General features: G+C 41.4%; 1 protein-coding gene across 1 annotated transcript in view; it reads right to left on the reverse strand.

Moving 5' to 3' along the window:
- Window positions 1–25,379, reverse strand: part of GUCY2C (guanylate cyclase 2C) — a 45,775-nt gene extending 20,396 nt beyond the window's left edge. Inside the window, exons 1-15 of the mRNA XM_064459590.1 lie at window positions 24,981–25,379; window positions 23,918–24,030; window positions 22,615–22,682; window positions 19,244–19,459; window positions 16,943–17,064; window positions 15,975–16,071; window positions 13,532–13,646; window positions 12,210–12,345; window positions 9,911–9,996; window positions 9,370–9,481; window positions 5,393–5,474; window positions 3,014–3,119; window positions 2,384–2,446; window positions 1,714–1,785; window positions 662–766 (exon numbers count right to left, since the gene is read on the reverse strand). Coding sequence (XP_064315660.1) covers window positions 662–766; window positions 1,714–1,785; window positions 2,384–2,446; window positions 3,014–3,119; window positions 5,393–5,474; window positions 9,370–9,481; window positions 9,911–9,996; window positions 12,210–12,345; window positions 13,532–13,646; window positions 15,975–16,071; window positions 16,943–17,064; window positions 19,244–19,459; window positions 22,615–22,682; window positions 23,918–24,030; window positions 24,981–25,191 — 1,704 coding nt within the window. The 5' untranslated portion in view covers window positions 25,192–25,379. The remainder of the gene's footprint in view (window positions 1–661; window positions 767–1,713; window positions 1,786–2,383; window positions 2,447–3,013; window positions 3,120–5,392; window positions 5,475–9,369; window positions 9,482–9,910; window positions 9,997–12,209; window positions 12,346–13,531; window positions 13,647–15,974; window positions 16,072–16,942; window positions 17,065–19,243; window positions 19,460–22,614; window positions 22,683–23,917; window positions 24,031–24,980) is intronic.
- Between the last annotated feature and the right edge of the window lie 410 nt (window positions 25,380–25,789).

Here is a 25,789-nt window from a genome sequence, read left to right on the forward strand (position 1 = left end):
TGTATGAACTCGGAAGCAGAGACAATGTGTGCCTGCAGAAGAGCTGAAGGCGCCATTATTTCATGATTAGCACTGAAATAATATTGGTAGTAATAAACCATCAGTCTTTCCATAACTCTTGCCAGGCATCAATTTACCATTCTTTTTATAAACAGAAATAAAGGGCTGTTGTCCTTTACAGCACAAGATTTGCCATATTCCAGCCTTAAATGTTTGTCCTGCATTAATATGGAATATATTCTTTCCTCTAACCTTTCACACTCTGGGGGCACTATGGGGGTCCACAAGGGCATTAGCAGAGACAACAGCTAGAGCTTGGAAAATAAAGAAGTTATATCCTATATGCTCCCGACAGGGGACATGATACAAATACTGGGTGTTGCTGTTGCTTGGGCATAGCTCTGCCTGTACTTTTCCTTGCTTGCACCTCACCTCAGCCTCTGGCTGCTGAGAACCATCAAACTGATGGCAGCCACAGCAGCACTTGGGGAAGGCTGGAGACAACTGAGCAAGGGAGAGGGAACCTGGAGTCAGAAACCTACCACCACTTGCACAGTCCATGGCTGCTGCATGAGGGCCAGAGACGTAGAGATGGGGATTTTTTTTCTTACTTTGAAATTTGGTATTTTGGGGGTGGAAAGAAACCTGCAAAATTCTTTACCCGCAGAGAGCCTCTTTCGCAGTACTCAATCACCCCAAAGATCATGGTGTCTATCTTCACAGTGCCATAGAACTTGGTCAGGTTGTAATAATCAATCTGTAGGAGCTAGAGCAGAAACATTGCATCTATTTTTAGAAGCAATCATTGTTAGTACAGAAACACAGGTCAAGGATACTTGTGTGACGTGCCTTTTTATCTCAGGCCCTCATAAGGTGTTTGAGTTCCCTTTAAACCAGTGTGTACTAAGGCACTGAGTGAAGTACTTGAAGATGTTTGTCATTGCAGAGCCTTCTGGATTAGGGAGGTAAGCATGGCTGCTGTTGGATACTGCAAGTTAATTCCAGAGCCCACTGTAGTCTCCATTATTGCCTCTGTACTCAGACTTCGCAGTTGACCAGAATAGACGTTATGAATGACAGAATGTTGTGAATCAGTCGGTAAATGAGCAACTAATAAAAATTTAATGATGCTGCATGATATTCTGGACTTTGTCCATTTATATAGACAACTGTAGTTTACTTTGAGGTATTTTTAGAGCTTATTGAATTAATAGTATAGCTGTGTTGCAAAAAAAGGAAAACCATTCAAAAAAGATGCAATACTGCAGCCAAATTCATCTCTCATGTTGGAAGAGTCTGTATGCACAAGTCAGCAGAGAGTTACCTATATTTAAAGAGCTGCACTTGGCATTCAATAATAAGATCTAACTACAACATTCCACTACTAATGAATTAGCATGATATGAACAAAGAGAGTGCCTTGCCTTTTAGCATCAGTTATAAAGATGTATTTACCGAGGCCATATGACAGAGCAAGAATTACTTCATTCATTCTCAGCTTCACTGCCATACAGTTCAGACTCTGAACTGGTAATGAGATCACACACACAAAGAGGAAGTTCATCAGGCAATATCCTTTGAGGAACTCATTACCCATCTGCCTCACAAACATGCACAAGCATATGGCTGTTGGAGTTGAAAGTGGAAAGCAATTACTTCATTCATAGGCCCCATCCCACCCTGCAGTGTCCAGCTGCTACGTGCAACAGTTACCTTGTTCAGTTCTACTTTTTGCTTCTCTGAGAAATTACCATCGCTGTTTTTCAGATCCTTTAGGATCACCACCTGAAGAAAAAATAACAGAGGGAAAAACTCATAGGTTTAGTACAACATCAATTCATCCTTCTTTTCCAAGAAATGTCCATACAAAGGAATACGTGAGAAACACCTGCCTACTGCTTCACTGTTGGGAGTTTCCGTTAATCAGCTAATAAGTAACAGAGTTATATTTCCGTCAAAAGATTAACCACGTAGATATGAACTTTTTAGAACTGTCAATGATGCAAATTTTAACTCAACATGAATATATCTCAGACAGGCAGATAGCTCTACTGAATGTACAAGAATTGCCTTGTAAATGTCCTGTCCTCCATTAATCCATTAATCTCTTCGGTACCAAAAATGTGTCAGATTTCTGGTCCCTCTCTTTCTGCTTCTGTGCTTCTGGATTAGGCTAGGTGTTCATGGAGCCTAATATTTTGCCTCCCATCAGTAAGCAAAATGCAAAGCACCTGATAGGGAATAAATGGCTTATTCCTTCCATAAGATCAAGCCATTTTGCAAGGTTGGGAGACATGGAATTGTCACTGGAGAGGAACCACCTTCCCCCAGAAAGAGCCCTCCTAGGCTGAGGAAGGGAGCATGGACACTGCAGTCAGGTTACCTTCTTGTCATATTTGCCTTGGCGCAGTCGCTGGGTGGTGTCACGTCTCTTATCTTCATCGATCTGTCTCTTATCTTCATCAATCTGAGAACAAAAAAGAATGATTAACTTGCAATTATCACCTACTCCCCACTTGGCAGGTCCAGAGAGATAAGTAATGTCAGTGTGTGCCACACAGAGAAGTATAAGCCTCTCTCTATAGGGAGTGCCACTACATGCCACAGAAAGTGTGGGACATCCATGCCACTCCCACAGCTGCCAGGGCCTCCACCTGCTGCTTTCATGCTCTTGGGTGTTACAGAGGCATAACAAAACACAGGGAAACAATTTGTAACAATGGTGGTATGGAAGAGACTGGAAATCAATACCTAGCCTGTCCCCCCATCGCAAAATGGGCTTTACTGTCGGGGAACAAATATATTCTATTAGGGAGTGATAAATGGGGAATAATCTCTTTTTTCTTTAATACAGCGAGGGTTAAAAAATTTAAAATATAAATAATTTTTAACAGATCCTAGTTCTACCAGAGCAATAGCCTGCATTGTAGTCAGAGTATGCCAACACCCCAGCATTGATGGTCTTTAGAAGACAAAATCCAAGACCCATCTTCAGGCATCATGCATCTCTTACCTTCAAACTAACATGACTTGTCTCACTGGTCTCCAGAGGCAAGATTTGCTCAGGCGGTATATGGAACCATTTCTTCCACCGACGCTCATTATGTCTCCTGTACTTCCTGCAAAACAAGCTAACTGCTTCAGAATATCCTCCCAGTGAACCAAAACCCACAACAGCAGGTTAGGACTGGGAAGCTTCCAGTGTCAGGATGACACAAGGATGGAGTGTCAGGGTCAAGGCTTGAGCACAAGCCCTCACTCTCATACAATTTTCCAGTTTGAAGCTGCTCTAATGCCTCTAGTCTTGGGAAAGCTTAAATGCTCATTCAATTCCATAGCCATAGCAGAAGAACAGAACAGACTTAGCAGAACAACTGCCAGGCAATTGCCAGAGTCTCAAGGGAGGTCAGAGCAATTTAAAGCACAAAGGGCCGTCTGGATTTTATATAGTACTCTCCTCTGTGCTATTGAATGTACTCTGAAGGGAGGTCCCACAAACAAACACAAGCCAAAGGAAGTCCTGGCATCAACAGGCAAGAACTGGTATGAATACAATGCCAGGAGAGGAGGTAACAACAGCGCTGAGATGACTTTTTGTGCATGTCCCTTGTATTCTGCACATTTTGTAAAAATGAGGGAAGAGCCCTGAGAATGGGGAGAAGGAAACTGCTGTCTCCCTTTTAGAACTTCAGAGCAGACACTGTCTTCTATTAAAGAAAAGCTGCACAAGACTAGTGTTCATCACATTTCCCACTTACCCGTGCAAGTCCTTCCTCTATTAAAAAAACACAGGACGGACTGGAGAGTCCGCAGGGGAATCCCAGCAGCCTGATGACTGCTGGCAAATGCTCCAGATGGGAGAACCCATGGTATTGACTAATAACAAAAATATTCCCTTTTCCAATGTATTTTAACTCATACATATATAAGAAAAGGGAGACGAATAATTGTGGTAAGGACTGTTTGTCTCAGTTCGATCTCGTAAGATGTGTTGTATCATCAGGATGCACTGCAATTCAAACTGATATCAGCTAGTGATTAACATATCAAACTGAATTAAAATCTACTAGGTCTAATATTTAGTTATGTGATTTTCAGGACTTCGCCTCTTTCCTTAGCGGTCAGAACTACACAGAGAGATGTGGGATAGTTCAAGTGTCCTAGAAATTTGGGAGCTAAAGAAGGAATAATTAGGCATTTTGTTCATATTCATAGCTGAGCCTCTCTTCTCCTTTGCTTGTTAGGGAGCTAGCTTTGGTAGCAATTATAGCTGAGAAGTTTGCTATTATTTAAACACTATAAGGTCAAGCTTTATTCTAAAAAAATCCTCAGAAATCTCTTATATATTTGATGCTAGGGAATATTACAGGGATATGAATACAATAATAATCTAATAATCTAAACAGAATCTTTAGATTTTATACACCTGCAAATATGAACCAATTTTCATAGCCATTGCAAACTTTACCTGTCTGTTTATACATTAGTGCTTAGATGTGGCAATGATTAGCTCTTCCATTTCTTGAGGTTAACTGGATGTGTAAGAGTTGTATACCTTCATCTTTGATTTTTCCCTTATGAAAAGCTTTGTTAGCAAGGCAGATTGGTCTACTCAAAATAAAAGAGCCTGGGTAATGTCTGTGTCTAATCAAGTTTTCTTAAGATCTGATTTTCTCACTTTTTCTCAAGTTCTCTGATATAGAGCAAAGAGGGATGCTTAGCTACTGAAAACAAATGCACAGGTAAGATTTTTTTTTAAATATTAAATAAAACCATATACTTTGGAAGTGGGGTGGCATGTCTTACAGCAAAAGGAGACATAATTGATTTCTCTTTCTCCTTTTTCCATCATGATAAAGCTGAGCTGTGTTTTACTTATGAAATTCTAGCTGTTAGAAAAGTCAGTATGCCAGGAGTTGGACTGAGTCAGAAAAAACTGAAAGACACGATGGATCCATGCAATCAAAACACCAAAACCTCATGGTGTTTTGATTCCTACAATGACTCAAGACAAATACCTCCTTCTAGATAGAACTTTTATGTCACCAAAGGTTAAAGAAACATAAATGAACCCCAGGTAAGCTAAAGATGGGCAGTAAGTGGAAAAAGTCTGAAGATTGGTCCGAGACATATGTTTCTGTGCATGTATAGGAATCAAAGTTTCTTAGCAGATGGAAGATTCTTGCTGCATCTTCTCCCTTGATTATTAGCCTGACATAACAATACTATGGATGCAAACACTACTTGGCATATATACTGAAGACTTCACACTGAGGGTAACCACCCAGGTATGTAAGGTAAGATAATGAATGGCTCTTCAAGGAGAGATCAAAGGCATTGCCCTAGGAGGAAAACGGTTCAAGGACAAACAGAGGGCCAAATGTGTTGGTACCTTAGAATCAGCAAAGAGATGATGAGAACCAGAATCACAATTCCTGTGAGTGTAAAGACAGCAATGGTCAAGCTGTGTGGGCCTGCAGAAAAAAAAATACAACAACTTGACATAGGACAATAAAAGCAATATTATATTTAAGAAATTACCCTCACCCACACATGTGCAAGTCACATTAGCTGAGCAGGGATATTCTTTGGTCACATCCAAATTGAGAGACTTTACCAAAGTTCAGCACTGCCTAGAGACACATGCCTGCCTCTTTCACTGCAGAATGAAGCATGACCCAGAAACATGGGCACTCTGTAAGGACACCCAGGTGGGAGGTAAATTTAACCACACTAAATCTCACATCAGCTCAGCAGCAGTTTCCAGATGTTCTCCTCTTTAAAAAAGCTAGGATAGTCTAGGAATAAAGCTGGCTTTTCTTAGTAACCACATTTTTAAAATTGAAACAGCCAAGTTTTTCCTTTCAGTAAGTTCTTAAGAGTGGATGGTGGAGGCAAACCTTGGGTTTGCCTTGCTCTCTGTGGGACAGGGATGTAAATAGGGTAAGCAGTCAACCATTTGAAATCAGAGTCACGGGCAGGCAGGAAACATTGTTTTCCCCCAGCATACCCAGGGCTTAATGCAAAATGGGCTCCTCATTGACTTATTTGGATAAGGCTTTCTCTGAACTGGGGAACACAGGTTTGGTCCTCACAGTTTTTATCATAAAACACAATACTCATGATGACTTTCTGATTCAGGCTTTATAAAATACATCTTTTCGGTTCCTATCCTGCTGGCTACCCACCCAGTGAGAAAGACATGCCTCTTTGACAGTGAATTTTGCGCATCTACCCATACCTTTGTCACACAGAGTCTTTACCAATATAATTTGCTTCAGAATGGGATACACCTGAAGACCACAGCTTCCACCCAGAATTTCAGCTGATACAGAGTACAGCCACTTGTGTTTTTGAAAGGCATTTCTCACAAGAACTTGTTATCCAAGTAGAGGTCAAGATGAAAATCGTGGTAGAGCTTTTAACATACATAGATTTTTCAACATTTCGTAGCTGGGTTCTCCCCTTATTGGCCCAGTTGTTTAAAGTGATTCTGTAGTTGTTGTAGACAGAGCTTTGGAGATTGTGGACTCATTTCTGAACACGTTTGTAGACACTGTGTTGGGATGACAAGTGGTACTGAGGGGACTCTACTCTTCAGTATGAAATTTGTATGCTATAGAGGGAAATTTATCTGATGCATCAGAAAGCTGCCAGATTAGTGTCCTTGGAAGCTGCCAGGTGCCAAACAATTTGAAAATCGGGTTGTTCAGGCATCTGAGGACTTAGACCCAAAATCACAGAGCACATGAGGGTCCTAGTCCTGAGCAGGCAGGCAGAACTGGCAAGACCGGGAACTGATTATTTAAGGTTGTAATTTTGGTTGTCTTAATGTGGAAAAGTGAACTGAAGCCTGTCTTGGGTCAGTTTTTGGAGCTCAGGGATACTAGGAAGGGAAGTTTCAGCCACCAAATTCCTTTGAAGAGCAACAGACCATTAGTGCAGAGCTTCGTCTGGTGACCACATGTCTAGAGTGTACCTACTCTACTGAGCAAGTGTTGCAGGCAAAGAAGGCAGAGGAGAATCCCGTTTCACAGATTGCTATGTTGGTTATGGATAGTAAAAGAGCCAAGCTACTCAGTCTTACTGAGGTTAATGTGTGTGCCCAGAAACAGAAATCAAGGCACACAGGAAAATTATAAAGTGTAAAGATAAATAAATAAATAAAAAGCAACAAGACACACACTAGCTACCTCCAGAATCAAACACCAGCTGGGCAGGGATTTTGAATGTACCAGTATAAATATCTGCATCTGACATAGAATTCCATTTAGGAACTCTGGATTTTGGACCCAGCTTTCTGGCTTTGATTTTTTGTTCTGTGGATCATGTCTCCCCACCTTCTTCCTGTGTGTTCATCCCAGCATCAGCCTCAGGGCCCCCTAGTAACTTAGTCTGATGCTCGCCACTGAAAACTGTCAGTACTACCGTTTCCCTCCACCAAGGAAGGACACTAAGTTATGACTATAAAACGACATATAGATGAAAATGTGCAAAGCCATTTCCTACGACTTCTCTAAAACTTCAGCTTTGTAGTGGCCTGCAGCTTACAATCAGCAGGTTGAAGCTGCGCATGGAAGCACCGTGGGGCTGCCATTTCCCGTTCCTGAGGCTCTGCTGCCACCTGCTGGCTCTCAGTATTACAACACACAAACAGAGAGCGCATCACGAATTAACTGTTTTCAGGTCCTCTGGAACCAGAAACGTTTGTGCATTTAAGGCTCGCCTTATCCATGTTTAGAGTGAGGATTCAGACTTTCTGAATAATGGAAAAATGTGGATTAAGCCCTTTTTCTTAAGGGATGCCAGGAGGACTGGGTCGGCTGGTCTCAGTTACAGCTTAGGAAGGAGCAGAGCTCTGGTTGCTGTGTTTGTTCACCTCCCTGGAGGAAAAACATGTTTCTGGTTGGAAAGTTTTGACTGGCTTTGGCCTACTTAAACTTTGTCTGTAAAAAGTTGCCCTTTAGGGGAATGTATTTGTTTAGACTCACCCTGAAGGAAGGTTTATTTTAAAAAAAAAAAAGTTAAAACAAAGTAATCAAGTACGTGTGGGAAGTGGGTTTACTTTGATTTGGTATAGCTTGGCCACAAAGTCAGGCCTCCATTAAGTGCTGTTAGCCTACTAGTTTGTAGACACTGGCTTTCTGCAATTCCCAAACATTTTTCTTTTGCCTGTGTACAGCAGCTTCAAACAAGGATGTATTCAGGGGAATGTTTTAAAGATACAGAGATCCTCTGGCAACACCGTGCGGATGAATGAGAATGGGACTGGAGCAACGCTGAGAAGGCTGGGGCCAAGCAGCAAGCCCTAAGCTGAAGCCATCTGATTTACTTTGCTGAGGAACAAAAGTGTTTGAATCCACCAACCACCTTACTGTGAATGGATTTTTAGTTATCAGAAGGTGTTTGTTCCTCCAGTTATTGTTTGCATTGTAATATCACCTAGTGGAGGTAAGCAGTACAGCAAAATAATGGAGTCCTTTAACAGTGGTATCTTTGGACACTCACTGATGAGAATGACTCATGTGAAAACTAGCCCACTGTGCACTAACACTTCCACCCACTGCCACTGCAATATTTTTTATCCTGCACACCATAACCTGAAGAATATACCTTTCCATTGCAAATCACCATGTGGCAGCAGCCTACATGGGGACACAATCCCGGTGTGCTCAGACTGACAAGGCTGTACTTTGCTATGCTGAATTACAAGGGCGTTCAACTGTTATATCCAGGAGTCACCAAAAACTCAAAGGAAAAGGAGGTGGTTATTTCTGGAATTTCAGGTTTAAAGTTTGAGTGGAGACATAGCAATCACCTAGTTTACCATTGTCTTTCTGCAAAGAGCCAGCTCGTCTAAGAGACCCCTCCAGAGAAGCACCCTGAATCTGCAGAGTATTGTGCCCTCTCCCCAGCTCCCTACAACAAGGATAAAGGGACAAGCAGGAGCCACTGTGCTGCATCAGTGATTCAGAAATGCAAAGTCAGGTAACTCATAACCTTAACTCTGCTGCTTTTTCTGAACAGTCTTTCAAACAATTCACACCACCACCGTCTTCTGGTGAAGCTTTTATGTGTGCGGATGACCTCTTCCAAAACATGCCATGGTATTCCCCACAATCACCGGCACAGTAGGGAGTCTGTAAAAGACTTAGTAGCGCCTAAACAGAAATGCAGGTTTAGAATTGGGCTGGACACAGAGAACATGGCGGGCTGGGGCAGGAGAAGGGAAGATGTTGTTATGCCCCCAGCTCCTGGCATCACTGGATGGGGGCAGTGTGAAGGTAACTTGCTGGATTGCAGAGCAGGTGGATCTTAGAACTGTGTGACTTGCCTTCAAGGAATAGGTAGGTTTAATGAGATTCTCACCAGTGCCTGGCGTGTCACTGGGCAGCTTGTGGTTCTTCCAGACAAAATCCGGACTGGTAGTCACCGTGTGTGTTTTGTTCTTGTGAGTGTCGTAATACAGAAGAGTTCTGAACTATGGGTGTAGGAGGGAAGAAATGCAGTCAGCAGCTGTGCTCTCTCTCTTTTGTCCCTTGCTTCAAACTACCCTTAATAAACATATTGCCCAAACTCAAGGTAATTCTCACTCTGCTACAGTGGTGCATTCCTCGGCTTAGCCATATGTTTGGCTGCCATATTCTTCCTCATCCCTCCCCTCTCTCTGAAAAGAAATGTATCAGTCCCACAAAATGCCAGCTGCACTTCACTTACTGAATCATCAGATGACATCAATTCTGTCAGTCTCCAGCACACCTCTCATGACCCCCTCCTGGCATACACAGCATGCCTTGGCACGCCACCAATTCTGCTGTAGTTATTTTCATCATTCTTATGCAATAGTACAGGGCATTTTGTGTCTCCTTTCATATATAACGTCAAATAGTTGCTCCCTGGGCATACGTACATGATTTGCAGTCTGTGACGTGTACAGCAGTGTCAAATTGTTATCAATGTCTCCAAATTCATCTAGAGTTACAGGACCCAGTACACCTGCGGACACAAGGAATTAGTCAGAGGGCTTGTGTTCTCAGAAACACAAATATGTGGCAGGAAGGATGGGATAAATAAAAAGATTTCCGATGCTTGGGATATTTTTCATCTTCAGGTACACGCTAAAATATATATCAGCTTAGTGTGGCACTACTTCTCCCTTAATAGCATGCTACATTTACTCTACAAAATCCAATAAAAGGTGTTGAACCGACTGCACTGACAAGGAAAGTCTCCCTTTAGCTATAGAAAAGGTATTTGTCAGGTTTCTTCAGGATACCAGGAATGTCAGAGTAACCTCCCTTGAAGGGGCCATTTCAGAAGTGAGAAGGGAAATTGCCTGTTTCCACCTGCAGTTTGAATCTATCAGCAAGAAAGGAAATACAGGGGTATTTTCATTCCCTTTACTCTTTTGAGAGCTAATAACATTATTTTAACCAGGTTCTTTTTCCCTTGAACCTCCTGCCTCTGTATGTCAGCAAATGTACAGATGGAAAAATTGCCTGTGTAGCACATTCCAAGGATTTTAAGGTGGAACTTCGTAAGTCCCTCAGTCTGGCTTGGCTTCCCTCTCATTAAGTCAGTCATTTCAACAAAAGCACAAGCTTAGCCAACACCCACCACTCCTGAAAGTCTCGCCTTCATTTTTTTCCCTTCTTTTTGCTGGAGAGTCTTTTTGATGAACTTCAGATTGCTATTTTGCTGCTGTTGCTGACGAGTTATTTTATTTTCCCTGAAGTTCAGCATCATCATTATTTTAGTTTGGGAATTACCTTCTCCCTTTTCACCTCAAAAACTGATGCTAAGTTTTTCATGGTCCACCTTCTTAATATCAAAATAATTATTGTATGAACTCCCTACTCTATCAGCCTCCAGCACAAGAAAGAATGAAGGTAGTTCAACATCTTTCACTTCTAGGACTTCTTTTTAAAACTAAACCTATAACTAATGTGGGGCATTACACTGAAAGATTTATTTCAGATAAGAAGTTTGTGCAACTTACCCTTCAAATTTAGAGTGAAGAGATGAGTTTACTGATATTCAAAAAAGGATGCTGTCTCCAGGAGGAAACTATATCTTGCTAGGTTTGGGATACCACAGTTAAAGCAAAGATAAGTCCAAAACCTGTTAGTCCATATTAGGAAAGACTGGGAAACTTCTACACCTGCGTTTGCTGAAAGCAGGTGGGATGTAAAAACACAAAGCTTTGAGTCATCATTTTGGTACAGATCTCTGATATGAAGTGACAGCTGGGGCTTTGCTCCCAGAGAGGTAATGTCACTTCTTTGTGTAAGTCTTGCCTCTGTCTTTTCCTAATGTTCAAATTCTGTGATTTTAAGCCTGTGCCCTACAAAATCCCACTGGTGCTAGACAACCTGCGAGAGGAACAAGAAAGTTGACTAAGAAAAGCCAACCCATTGCCAGATGGCTTATACTCACACTGCAGGCACCCAGGCCTACGATGGCTTCGTAAACTGGAAAAAGGTGGAAACTGCTTCATTAAAGCTTAGCTAAGTGGACTTCAGAGTAATTTTGAACATCCATCGTATTTCATATGTGCTGGCCTCAAGTCAAGACTAGACCTTTGGGGGAAAGCTTAGAAATGCCACAGTCATGAATAAACAGCCTGAATGCCAGGTTGCTTCTGAAGGAAGCACGCACTCTGAAACCCACCTACATGCTTCAGTCTTCGAGCTCCTTTCTCATTCTCCAAATAGTCTCCCTATTGAGAGTTGAGCTTTTTGTCAAAAGAATGACACCAGCTTCGGGTCCTTGTCCCTGTCTTCCATCTCTGCTGGCTGGAAAACTTTCTCCACCTTCCCCCACCCTTCCTTAGACAGCAATATTCTTTAAATCTGCTTTGTACTTCAGAGCAGCAGGAATGATGCAACAGCCCAGAAAGGAGTCTGGTCCTCAAAACAGTATGTTGCTAATTGCAATATTTCAAATGATCATCATTTTGACATTCTACCTCTTATGTGTTGCATGCACTGAGGTGATTCTACACAACTGGTGTGTAGTGCTTCTGCTAATATTGAAGATAACATTCTTGGAAAAAAAGTATAGGAAAAGAAAAAAAGAGTAGGAATAAAACTCATTGAAGGGCTTGGGTTTGTTTAGTGCAGAAGTGACTTATCCTAAGAGTGCTTAAAAACAGATTTCTTTCCCTTCATCAATTTAGTGAACCTTATACAGGACTGTACTTTTTCTACCTTGAAAAGTGGTATTTCGGAATTCGTTGATGAAACTAGCAGGTGACACTGGGCGTTGGGAGGAGATAAATTTCTTCAGGATATGTCCAAACAGCAAGACTGCATTAAAATAGCCAACAAAAAAGTCATCTTCCATCTAGAACAGGAGAAAAAGGAAAACAGCAATTTGAGGATTCATTTTTCTGCCTTAAAGCTACAACATCTTTGGTGGTCTCTATTTGTCAAAAACTTCAGCATCGAAGATCAGAATCTGCCGAACACTGTGTGAGTAGATGGGCAATGCCACATCAGTGCTCTTGCTTGGAAAAATAAAGGTAAACAAAACATATATTTGTTGTATGAAGACAGGGTGGTGAAAACTTGTGAGAGGCCAGTGTAAAGCCGTGGCATGCTGATCCTGGCACAAAGGATCCAAGAAATCCTACACTGTAGGTTCTGGCCAGGTCTACTCAGTGGGACCCAATGCCCCTGACTTTGGATCCAGTGTGGTGCCAGGAAGTCTGAACTTCCAGATGGCCACAGCTCAGGGGCAAGGACCTGTGCCAGAGTTTCCAGCAGCCTGCCATAGAGCTGGCACACAAAAAGTGTTGAGCCCAGGCTGCGGGATCTGGAAGGCCTGTAAATCCAGCCAGAGGCTTCAGGCTGCCTGCTGGAGAGCTGGAGCTCAAAGCCACAAATCCTGGGAGGAGCTCTACATGTAGAGTCTATTTCCTGGGCAGATGGCAGGAGTACCAGTTTCACTGAGCAGATACAGGGTTTGCATAGTTTCTGCTTTTCAGGAAATTAAAGAAATACATATTTCCTACAGAAAAAAAAGAGTCCCTGTTGTTGAAGTTTAACTGGAAAGCCTGTGGCCAGAAACAGCAATGGTTGCCGCTGCTTATACATGCCTGCATACAAAATTCAGTCAACAGTTAGTAGTCTTGAACTTTCCATGCTCACAGCTCAACCACACCTATAGATTTTTCCTTCAGTGATGCCTTGCAGCTACATATAAGATTGTCAGTCACTCAGATGTGGAGTCAGAAGGCCGTGTACCTCTAAGTCTCCCTCACACCCCGTGAACATGACACTTGCAGACCAAATTAAAAGCTTGAGTTGAACTTCACAAAGCAGGAATATGAAAGCCTGCATGTTTGCCTTATGATATTATATTTTTCATCATTACAGCAGGACAAAATGTCATCCTGTGATAATGTAAGAAAATGTCAGCATAGAAGCATGATGGGGAATGATTACAGCTGCATTTTTAGTTTTCATTTCCTAGTGCATGAACATGAATTAACTGAATGCAATAATCAGATATAAAATAGTGTGGTTACCAGGGCAGCGTCCTCAGTCTTTATGGTATTCAGGTTGTAACTAGCTGGTGGCAGAGTCAGGACAAGAACATTCTGCATGTAACGGGCTGAGTTGTTGTTCCTGAAGTACGTGTTACTGCAAAGCAAAGCACAAGAACCCCATGAACAATCAGCAACAGCGGCAATGGTAACCATGACAGAATCACTCTCCTCTCACCAGCAGCACTGTTATTTACAGTAGTTCTAAAAATAAAATTTCACCGTGAACAAAACTCTTCATGTTGTTCATTCCCTGATGCCAGCTTCTGTGCTTAACTACATTAAAAGATAATATCAAAGCAATCTGACAATCTGAAACTCAAAGGTTGCAGTGAATTATTGTTATTATTGTAACTGGTTTCTGTCCTGTTTATATTTTGAGATCCTTCTTGCAACCCACAGTGCTGCAATCTGTAGTTTCTTCATCTTATTGTGCATGTTGCTGACCTCTTCTGTACTCTTCTGCGTGTACTTCTAGTTTTGATATTTCCTGCTAGATTTGATCACAGCAGGATTTGCTCTAAAAACATTTAATGGGAGGGCATGAAACAATCTGAGAGTGCAGAGAGAAGCTTATTGATTTATTTGTTTAATTCAGTGAGCTAGGAAAATGAGAGGAAACTATGTGAACTTGAAAAGTATGCTAAAACAAGCAGAAAATGTTGTAGCTTTCAGATATCTTTGATTTCATCACCCTGACAGGCCATCTGGAAGTGCTTCACAGACTGGCAACCACTGGATTCACATGTTACAGAGGAATTTAGCAATAGATATCAGTGTCAAGTGGCAGCATCTGTCATTGCTCTAGCTAGATTGAGAAAAAAAATTGTATGAGCCTTCTCTTGTTATTCATATTCGGTCATCATTTTATTTTTTCAGTCAGTACTGTATTAAAAATTTTTAGAGACCACAGACTCCGCTCCATAGCCATTAGATGGGATCCTGCCTTTCCCTGAAACATCTGACTTCTACATTGCCCTTTTCACTCTGAAGAACTTCAAAGTGCTTTTCATTCAGGCTTGGACTGAACTAGCCAGGTGAAAAGGAAACTTCATTAGAGTCCACCAGACTGGATAATCCTGCAGCATCCCACCTACCCTGAGGGAGGCTTAAAAACTGTGTTTGTGTTCTGTCTGCCAGAGGTCTAAGAGCTGAAGAAAATTTAAATCCATCACTTTGTCTGAGGGACTTGACTCCTGGAGAAGCATGGGACCTTGCTTACTGTCTTCTCCTGCAGCTTCAGTTTGGATCTAACACATGTGTCTGTGTTTTGTTTCTGTTTTAAGAATAAGAACATGATTTGAGATATTCAGCAAAATCAGGTAAATAGCAAATATAAGTAAGATGGGCTGAGGCAGCTGGGTATGTCAGAAGGATGCATATCACAGCAGAGAAGCCCCTAATCACCCTCACCTAAGTAAAAGCACACACATACTTAGTCTCCATTGTGTATTTGCAAAGAAACAGGAATTGTGGCCAGTTGCCTCAGGAAAAGCAACTGGGGATTCCTAGTGCCTGGATAAAGTGGTGGAAAGCCTGAAGGTCTTACAAGGACCTCTGAACAACACATATGGTGAACTTGAAGGTGTACAGCACAGAGAAGATCCTGTTAGATCTTGAACCACAGTCTCCAGTTTGGACCCAAAGGTTAAACGACTGAAGTCATTAATCCAAAGTGCCTTAGCCCTGCCCTGTCAAGGTCAGTGTTAGATGCAAGGGCTGGGAAGTCCCACAGGCCCTGGAAGTTAATGAATTCTTTTGCTACATCAGCAGTGAAATAAACTTTGAGGTACCATTGATAAGGCCGGTTTATATCAGTCCTCATCTATAAAGATTTTATAATTGGTAATATAAAGATTAAATTGAACAACAGAAAACTCTAGGCTGTATACTAAGAAACATCTCTGGAAAGTTAGATTTATGTAGTTAAAAAGATGTTGAAGAGGCAGTTATAAAGAGGAAGAGTTAAAGTGGAAGGGACAGTTGTACCACTTTTAAATCATTTAAAAATTGAATAAATGGAGCCTAGAAAAATATACTGTAAGATACATTTACATAATTGTTTGGGTCATCAGAGTGTATGAAAAATGTACAATATCTCATATGAACAGCTTCTGGCTTTGGACTCTGTGGTTCTCTCATGGCATCCTGCACTGAGGAGTCCACAGGATGACATTAACACTACCTGCTCTGTCACTGCCTTATTAAAATATTATATGAACTAAAGGGGATGTTGTCGAGGATGTGCAATGAATTAAACACTAAGCAGCTTAGATAAATGGCAAGACGTAAGGAAAGATGGCAATGGAAAACATTTTGTGAGAGAGCATTTCTGCAACAGAACAGTTCCACTCAGACTGTTTCCATTATCTCTATCTTCCAGCAAACCGCAGAGAAAAGAGGAAAAGCAAAGGTGATACTTTACTTGAAGAGATCTATCAGGATGATAACAATGTCCTTATCCACTTCCTCCGTCCCTAGGTCTGTGCGGACATCGGCTGGAGAGCCACACATGATGATCACTACAGATTGGGCAAAAATGGAGACAGATTGGTGAAAGGTACAGACAAGAAGAGGACATTTGCCTGCTGCCCCCATGCTTGAGTAGCGGGCAGCAGAGCAATGTTGGGCTGAGGAACATTACCTGCACTATGCTGGGACCCAGGTGCAAAGCTACAGCCTCTCTGCACTAAGACGGGGATATTTGAGGGAAAGTGGAGAAAGGTGCCTCAACATCTGCACAATTTTATGTTTGATTGCATCAGAGCACTACCATTATCTCACTCAAAGAAGCTTTTGCAGTTCTGATGCAGTACAGGCTACTGAATGTGAACATTTCTAAGTCAAATGGCATTCAAGTAATACTTTCATTGGCTTACTTATTACTCTTGCACTCACTCAGCCTGCTGATGCCAGGTGCTTAGTCTTAGGAGAAGATGAGGTATTTACTCATCCATTTTTCTAGTTTAGATGGTTCGCTTCCAGAAGAAGTGCCCCTTGATCGCACAAATGAGGCCTATATATGTACCAGGGCTGCAAACACAGGAATGGTAGAGCGCTAAGCATTCTTGTAGTATCTAAGGCCCTTCTTAGCAGGAGTTGTGATTCCTCAATTTCTGAATCTTTCATAGAATGGAACTTGTGCCTGGATGGGATAATTCACCCAAAAAGCTCTCTGAACCAGGATATTCCCCCATATTTTAAGGGGATAGAGAGAGGAATCTAGGAACTTTGTGCCATTTTATGTTTGCATTCATGTGAAATGGTATATCTGTGTTTCTCCACCATTTATGTGGAAAAGACTATCCCTAAAATGTAACTAAGGGGTAAGTCTGATTTCCCGGGAAAAGCAACTTACCTGCAGGGGAGAGTACACCCTCAGCCGCCCCTTACCATTGCTTTTCCGGTTTGGATCTTTCACAGTTTTTTTAAGCTGTTCTGGAGTCCTTAAAATCAACTTGACTTTCAGTGTTTCAGAGAAGTGTGTGATTCCAGCATCTAGCGCATTCATGTACCTGACACAAGGGAGAAGAGATATTGTCAGAAAATTGCTAACTCCTCACATTCTCCTAAATAAGCCAAAATTTAGGCTTATAAGCCAAAAGATAGGCTGTTCACAGCACGCAAGAGTGTTTGTAAGGCAGTATGGAACATTTTTTTTTTTTAGCAATAGAGGAGAGAAAATCAATACAGAGCATGAAAGACTTAGAAGTGTTTGGAAAGTCACCCAAAGGTATTTGATCCTGACTGTGCAAAGGATGGGTTTGGATAATACAGTGATGTACTAAGACATTAACAACTAAGAAAATAAATCAGGGATATGGGGAAATTACAGTAAGTGAGACTAACTGGGAGGCAGAGCCAGGAAGCTCTGCTGTTTTACGGTAATCTTAGAAGACACACGTGAAGGTTCAAAGGAGTAAATGGGAGCTGTAGAAAGAACTGAGATAAAAACCACACATGTACCCTGACTGTAAGAGAAGAATAAATCTGTTTTCAAACTGCTTAACTTTTGATCTAGCAACACAGCTATCCTAGTCCTGTAAACTACTAAATATCTTTTCCTCTGTTTTTTTTCAGGAACAGAATCATTAACCATTAATTTACAGAAACATATGCATAGTTGAGACATAACCTGATTTTGCTATCACTGTGGGTATTCACTTATTTTTATACAAATATGGGGATAAAAATTAGCTCTTACAGTATTTGTGCTTTAGAAAAAATAGGGGTTTTTCAATTTGACAGTCCAAAAACCTTCAAGCTGACAGTTTCTCTTAAAGTGGAATGAGATGCATTTTTACAACTATATTAGGATGAAAAATGGGCAGAGATACAAAATTAAGTTAAAAATTTTTGTTAATTCAACAATAAAGAAAAGGAGCTTGAACAATTCTGAAGTCATAAAGAAGGTCCTGAACAGAAGTATTAATAAAGACAAGGTAAGAAACACTTGGGAAAATAACTTACATGCATTGACTTCCCTGAAAGGTATGAGAACTGCAGGATTAAAGGGATTTAGCTAAAGTGTGTGTAGTGCATTGGCAATTATAGCTGCAAACGTGAAGAAAAAGGAATTGTAGTAAGAGATAAGCAAAATGCACTGATGATTCAAAGCATCAAAGAGAGGTAATCATAACAATTACATCATGTGATCAAGTTGCTATCTATATTAAAAAAGAAGGAGGAAACAATAAAAGTCCCTAAATATCTACAAAACAATGAACTGGAGATCAGTTTTTAGGCCTCTTAATTCAGAAAAAAAAAGTAAAATCTGTATACAAAATATTCTGTAAGTACATGCTTACATTATTCTGAAGCCAATACAGTAATAAATTCTGCAAGTTCCTCAGGTTATGAACTGGAAGGGTAAATAATCATTATTTCCATGAATTCTTGGCACCTTTTGAGCTTAATTTATAAAATTAGTAGGAGAAACAATTTTTTTTTAATTAATCAGCATGTTATGTCCCAAACTTGGAAAAAAAATCAAAGGAGCATAGAAACACTCACATGAGCTTAAAATTAAATGAGTCAATAACTGAAGAAAAATGATAAATATCAGTATATTAAAGAGTCTATTTGACCAAAAACAGCCTTCGATTTTAGGCAGGGAGAAAACTCAGTGTTCTTGAGAATCAAGCACAGGCTCATGTTTCAGGTCACAAAGTGAAAACTCTCTCCTTTGCTCCAAATTGGTGAGAGCATAGCTTAAACTCTGCAATCATTGGGCGTCATTTTGTTCAAAGAAGGATACAGTTTGAACTTGGAAAATGTTTTGGAGTAACAGTAGTACCCACAGATTGAAGCCATTAATGTGGAGAAGCATTACAAGAGCTTGGTAAGATCCCTGACCTAAAAAGGCATCTGTGGACACCCTGATGGAGGAGCCTTTCATGTCACACTATTTACACCAAGGATGCAGTAAACAGGTATTTTCAGCAGGGACAACATGGCGGCTATGCTGTCCACAGGAAAAGCCAAGGCTTGAGAATACTTAAAAGTAGACCAAGTGAACCATTCAGATATGCAGTACAGCTAAAGGGTATAATTGATCTTTTCCTTCTCTCATTTCTTGGTAGTTTTAAGGCACATCCCAAAATGTAGGACTCAAAGGGCAGCCTGCAAGAACTACGTCCGAGGATGGAGATGGAGTTTATCAACAGCTGGGTCAGAGTTGGATCCAGATCTTACCAGAGGCAGGCCTCCGAGTTTTCATTCCTCTTGTAAAGGTAGACAGATTCCCAGGGTGTGGTTTTGAACGGCAGCTGAGATTCTTTCCAAAAATAGTAGAAGAATTCATTCACTTTCCTGGCTGGGGTCAGAAGGCGGGTTAGGTTTACTTTGTTGTCACAGGACAGTCCAAAACTCCCTACAGAGATCAGAGGCAGGCTCAGTATTGTTTCAACTCTGAAGAGAGAGACAAGAGGACAAGTCTGAATGGATTGCTGTTGCACCAAGGCAGCTACAATAAGACTTCCATCCTTGGCTCCCTCTCCTTTTGTGCCCTGCATTAGTTTAACAGCAATTTGAACCTGAAACAGAGGGTCCTCAAGAACACAAGCATATTTCAAGTCAGTACTGACACTGAAAAGCCCTGTTGAACCAGCCCACACAACTTCTTTCACTGCCCCCATTTCCCTGTGCCATTTTGGGTACCATGCACCGTTTCAGCCCAAGGGCTATGACAGGAGTCAAAAGGCTCAAGGACCCATCTGATTCTGTTCCCCGGCTGCCATTAACATGGGATAGATTTGATCTCTTCATTGGGGCAGTGATGGAGGGTGACAGCTTTTTGCCATCAAAAAAGCTTTACCTCTACAATTCAAAGGCAAAGTCTTTTAATTTCACTATGGCATATTTTAGGAGCTGAACAACAGCAGCAGTCAGGGAGGAAGACTAAGGCAACCCTCTGCTGGCAGGGAATTTGTAAAACAAAGATATTTTTTTATCCACAGAGACAATAAGTTTTTAAGGGTGAAAGTATTTTCCTAGATGCTGCAATCTTAACAGATTAGACTCAAAATATTTTAGATATTGTATTTACCATACAATAAATGCAGTGGTTTTTATGACATGGAATTTTGCCTACAAAAAAACATGGCCATTAGAGCTGTTGGCATTATTGTGACAAAACTATTTTCCAGATAAAGCTCACTTACCAAATTACAGGGTTTATACTTGTTGCAACAGAAACAGATGATGTAATAATAATGCCAGGGACAGTATTTCACTAATGAAACAGGCAGTTTCCTGTCTGACTTTAGAATAGAATAGAATAGAATAGAATAGAATAGAATAGAATAGAATAGAATAGAATAGAATAGAATAGAATAGAATTGAATTGAATTGAATTGAATTGAATTAATTTCAGTTGGAAGGGACCCACAACAATCATCTACTCCAGCTGCCTGACCCATTCAGGCTGACCAAAAGCTAAAGCATGTTATTAAGGGCATGGTTCAAATGTCTTTTAAACAGTGACAGACTTTGGGCATCGAAAACCACTCTAGGAAGCTTGTTCCAGTGTTGAACCACCCTCTCGGTAAAAAAATGCTTCCTAATGTCCAGACTAAATTTCACCTGGCACAGCTTTGAACCATTCCCACATGTCCTGTCACTGGATACCAGAAAGAGATGAGCACCTCCCTCTCAACTTCCCCTCCTCAGGAAGCTCTAGAGAGCAATGAGGGGACCCCTCAGACTCCTTTTCTACAAACTAGGCATGCCCAAAGTCCTCAGCCACTCCTCACAGGACATGCCTTCCAGCCCCTTCACCAGCTTTGTTGCCCTGCTCTGGATGCATTCAAGGATCCAGAACTGCACACAGTACTCGAGGTGAGGCTACACCAACACTGAATGTAGAAGGATAATCATGTCTTTTGACTGGCTGGTTATGCTGTGTTTGATGGACCCCAGGGTGTGGTTTGCCCCCTTAGCTGCCAGGGCACACTGCTGACTCTTACTGAGCCTGCTGTTGACCAGCACCCCCACATCCCTTTCTGCAGGGCAGCTTTTCAGTCACTCTTCTCCCAGTTTATACCTGTGCCTGGCATTACTCCACCCTAGGTGCAGAATCTGGCATTTGGATTTGTTAAATTTCATCCAATTAATCATTGCCCAATGTTCTCCTGAATTAGAGATGGTGAAGAAGTTGGAGGCAGACAGTGAGGCTAATGCCAAACCACACTTGTTACTTCCACCGTTCTGTTGCAACATCCCAGCAGCCGCTGTGCTCTTGCAGTTAACACTCATTGTCACTTAATGTCCATTTGACAAGCCATAGATGAAACCTGGAGAGTGGCAGCAAAGCACAGGAGCAGCCAGGCTGCTGCAGGCCCTGTGCAATCCCTCCCTGCTGCCCATGGCACCCTCCCCACAGCACCTTCCCCGCACTTAAAGTGCTGTAAAGTAAGGTACTTGTTCTGATTCACAAAGCTATTGCACCATGGGCAAAAGCCAGCTGCCTGTTTGTTAGTGTTCTTCATTGCTGTGCATAAACTTCCGCTATTCATATTTTTTACTGGTTTAACAGTGTCAGAGTCCGAGGAAAAGACTTTGGCATCATTCTGGGCAGCTCCATATCCAGCAGATAGAAAAGCAAACATAAAGTTAGGAGGCACAATGAATAAAATGGGGTATGTTGCAAAATATTTACCTTGGTGCTAAAGATATGTAAGACTTATTCTTTTGATTCTTCTATAAATCAATCACATGCACTCGCTAGTAACATTGTATTCACTTCTGGTCATCCCACTCAAAGAAAAGTATAGAGCTAAAAGCAGATAAAGCTTGAGGTAAAAGTGTCTCAATCTTCCCAGTATCTCTCAGTGAAACCAAAAGGCTATGAAGGTTTAAAAAGAGAAATGATTCGCATGGACAACAATATGGATTTGTATGTAATGACTGATGGGGGGCGTTAACTGATTTCTGCTAGAAGTCTGCAGATTCAGCTTACACTTTTCCTAATATCTGAGAATGAACATAATGTGTAATATACTATAGAATAGAATTATACGGGTTCATGTATAATACAATAGTAGAGACATTCATTCTCCAGGAATAATTCCTCAGGCAGAAGAGTTAGGATTAAACTGGCTGCTCCCTATCTAAACACTCTTTACTGAAGACGGTTGGGGTTTTTGGGTCTTCTCTTGATACATGTAGCTGAGGCCTCTCTCAGTGACTGAACACCCACCCACAAGGACCCCTGTTGCTGCAGTAATGCAATGTCTACATGCCTCAAGCTAACATCTCTTTCCTGCTGCAGCTGCTGAAGGGTTAAATCTTTTGAGCCCTTAATCAATCAGTCAACTTACTGTCAACAATTAGAAGTTTCCCTGCTAGCAATGGAATTTCATCAAAAGGCTTTGAAAGGGCATTTTCTTCTCCCTACCAAACAGAGTGGCTATGCATAAGAGTCTTACTGCCTTGACTGCAGACCTTGAGGAGTGCCATGTATCCTAAACCCCAATGTCTCTGCTAGCTTGTTGTACACAAAACAACTTTGTTCAGCAGTTGATATCTTTAACATTACAATGTCAGAGGGAAGAAGTGGTACTTACGAGACCATCTGGTAGGTGGCATAAGTGCATGCAGGTCCTATGACAACACAGCCAAGTGTGCCATTATTCTGCAAGAGATCAGAAAGGGTCAGTAGTGGGGACAGTGCAGAGGACTGGCAGAGAGAGGAGGATGGGAGAATGAAGAAAACTTTAGGATTTGAGAAGGAGTCACAAAATTTACCCAGCAAAAGCAAGAACAGAGTAGCAAAGGAGCTACAGAAAGATTAAAAGAACAAACCTAGAGTGAAGGAGGAAGGAATAACAGAAAGCTAAGAAAAGGCAGAGGACAGAATAGTGCCTGTGCATATGACCTTCATTAAGAGACAGACAGCAAATTAGGATTTAAATGTTGCAAGTGTTACAATTGCACATATGAATTTACACACCCCAACAGTGCTTACATTTGCAGGACACAGAGGGGTTGGAATTACAAGATATTGTGTATAAGAAAAAATATTAGATATGTGCATATGAAACCTGTATGAAAAAAAAATCCTTCCATGACCACCAAACGAGGCCTGACAACTAGCTTTGTGTGTTGTGAGGGGCTTTTTCTTAACAAAGACTATAGCATGTGCTCATACATTGGTAGATTTGAGAATTCACATTGGATTGACAAAGCTTGACAGTTATTAGACGAGAAAATCCACTGAAACACAGCTTCTGTAAGGCATCAATTCTATCTGAAACTTTTCCCCGTATTAGGGTATTCACGTAGTTTCTCCCACATTACTTCTGTGATTTCTAGTATAAAGTGAGCACTTCATCTTTGCCCTCTGGGCATAGCCGCATTTGCATTTCTTTGGTACCAGCGCCAGCCTAATAATCTCTGCCACAGCTCTCTGTGTATTTGTGTAAACCAATGGTGAACCAGAATACGGTCTGATCCAGTTGGAAATAGACCTTTTTTGCTTCGCTTGGGCCATTTGAGTGTTTGGGTCTTGGGTTGCATTTTTTTTTTTTTAGTTGGTTGTCCTGGGGTTTTTTTTAATGGATAGCTGTGGCTCTGTGGCCACACAAAGAGAACAACTTTAGCATAGGAAAAGGAGCCTGAAGCAGAAGGCTGCTTTAGCCTGCTCCGCCACCAAATGCCTAATGACAACCTCCAGGAAGCATTCATAGAATCTGTCTCCAGTATTTGACTGCTTGTATTCACAAAACCTACAGGTCTGAAAACTTCTGTTTGAAAACTTCACTTCCCTATCAAATTTATTTGGAACTGAACAACAGGATCAAAAGTTAATAAGGAAAGACAGAGACACACACGCACAGAAAGTCTTGTCTTCTTAAGCCTGCTACTCACATAAATTTCCCTGATGAGCTGCACACCTTCACAGGTGCTGGTACGACAGCCTTGTGAGACATAGAGTGATGATGTGAAGTTGTGGAAGAGGGCATTGACAGTAACATTTTTTCCTGTAATGCAAATGTAAAAGTAAACAGCATCATGAGCTGCAGATAACTGCTAATACATTGTATCCCTCTTCTTCTGGCACAGGTCTCAGCAGTCTTATGTTAGGGTGTCTCCCATCAAAAAGTTGCTAGAAACTCCACCTACCACCTAACCCCCACTGCTTGGGATGAGACTTGAGATGTGAAATTTGCTCCAGTGTGGACTGCCGACTTCTTCAGCTGAGTGTTAGTACTTTCAATACAAAGTACTTTTAGTGTTGACCATTATTAGAGACATTTTTAAGGCTTTGTAGGAAGTAACCGAGAGACCACTTTCCGATAAAATTGGACAAAATCTCTTCAACTAGAGGGCAGAAAGAGAACAGGTATAATTTCTTTGGAAAGTCTTTTTCCCATTATATTCTAGAGAGTGACAGTAGATTGGTCATATTGAAAGGAAAGGTAAGATATCAAATTAATAAAAGCATAATCTGCAGAGACTCTGAATGACGGAAAAACATATGGACTGCATATTCTTCACACTTCACACTTCAAGTCATAATGCAATCAGCAAATGGAGTGAAGAGGAAAATTATTTTCAGAAAGTAAAGGATAATCCAGCCAGGACAGGAAGCGAGGGCATCCCAGTTACTGCACTACATGGATCACTGGTCTTGTCTGACCCAGTTCAGAGATTCCCATGTCCCCAATCCCAACTGAACATCTCCAGAAAAGCATGTAGGGAGAGTCTGCCCAAACACCATGAAAGCAAATATGGTTCTGCCCATTGGTAGAGCACTTCTGTTTTTACAGAGGGAGGTCATTTTTTCTGTAAGATCTACATAAGCTGAATGGACAGGCAAGAAGCCTGTCAGAGGGGCAGTTTGCTGAAGATCAGATAGGTAGAAACCTGTGGCACAAAATCCGACAAGAAACCACAGCAGGAGAGGGATAACCAACACCCGTTACCTTACCTGTCCTCTGGAATTCTTCTTGTACCATTTTCAAGGCTTGCTCCACAGCTAATTGCAAATTTCCATTAGTTGATGGGAAGTCAAAGTAATTCATGAGCATCACATTGATCACATAATTTTTTTCGCTACACTCATTTGAACCAACTTGCTGCAGCAGCTGAAGAGAGAAAAACAAAGGCCAAAGGGCCCGACCCAACACCCGTTGCTTCATTATTGCTCAGTTTAGACCCATTGTTTGTGCTCTCTCTTTTCTTTTTCTCTTCCAACCCTCTTTCTTTCAGACGTTCTACATTGGTTTTGTTCCTGGATAGGAAAAAAATAGTTCTCCACACTGTAGATTCAAAGATAGGCTGTACAATCCTTTGCTCAGGCACTTCCCTATCCCCCTCCCTGCCTTCACTTCTGACCACTCCTCCAATGTACTAGGTGGCACTTCTGTTTGTGAAAAACTAGCAACAGCAAAGCTCAAGAAAGGAGAAAGGCTAAAGGTTGCTGTGAATGTTTGCTCATGGAAAGGCTGAGGCTATAAAACTGAAGCATTACCTGAAACCTTGCCTGATAAGGGCACTAACTCTTCATCAGAGGGATGAGCTGAGAGAACAAAGGGCAGTGGTCAAATGGACTATAAAGATTACTCTTTCAAATGGAAATAAAATACGAGGTCTGTTAAAGCCTAGAGCAAAATAGGTGGTTACTTCATGTTTGCATTGCCCTACATCTCTGGTTACATTGTCACACCATCTCTACTGGCTGGGTTCATAAATCAAGGTTATATTTTCTTCTGTGGTAAGTTACCAATCTCATTCCTT

This window comes from Phalacrocorax carbo, chromosome 1, assembly GCF_963921805.1.
Source record: "Phalacrocorax carbo chromosome 1, bPhaCar2.1, whole genome shotgun sequence".
Lineage (NCBI taxonomy): Eukaryota > Metazoa > Chordata > Aves > Suliformes > Phalacrocoracidae > Phalacrocorax > Phalacrocorax carbo.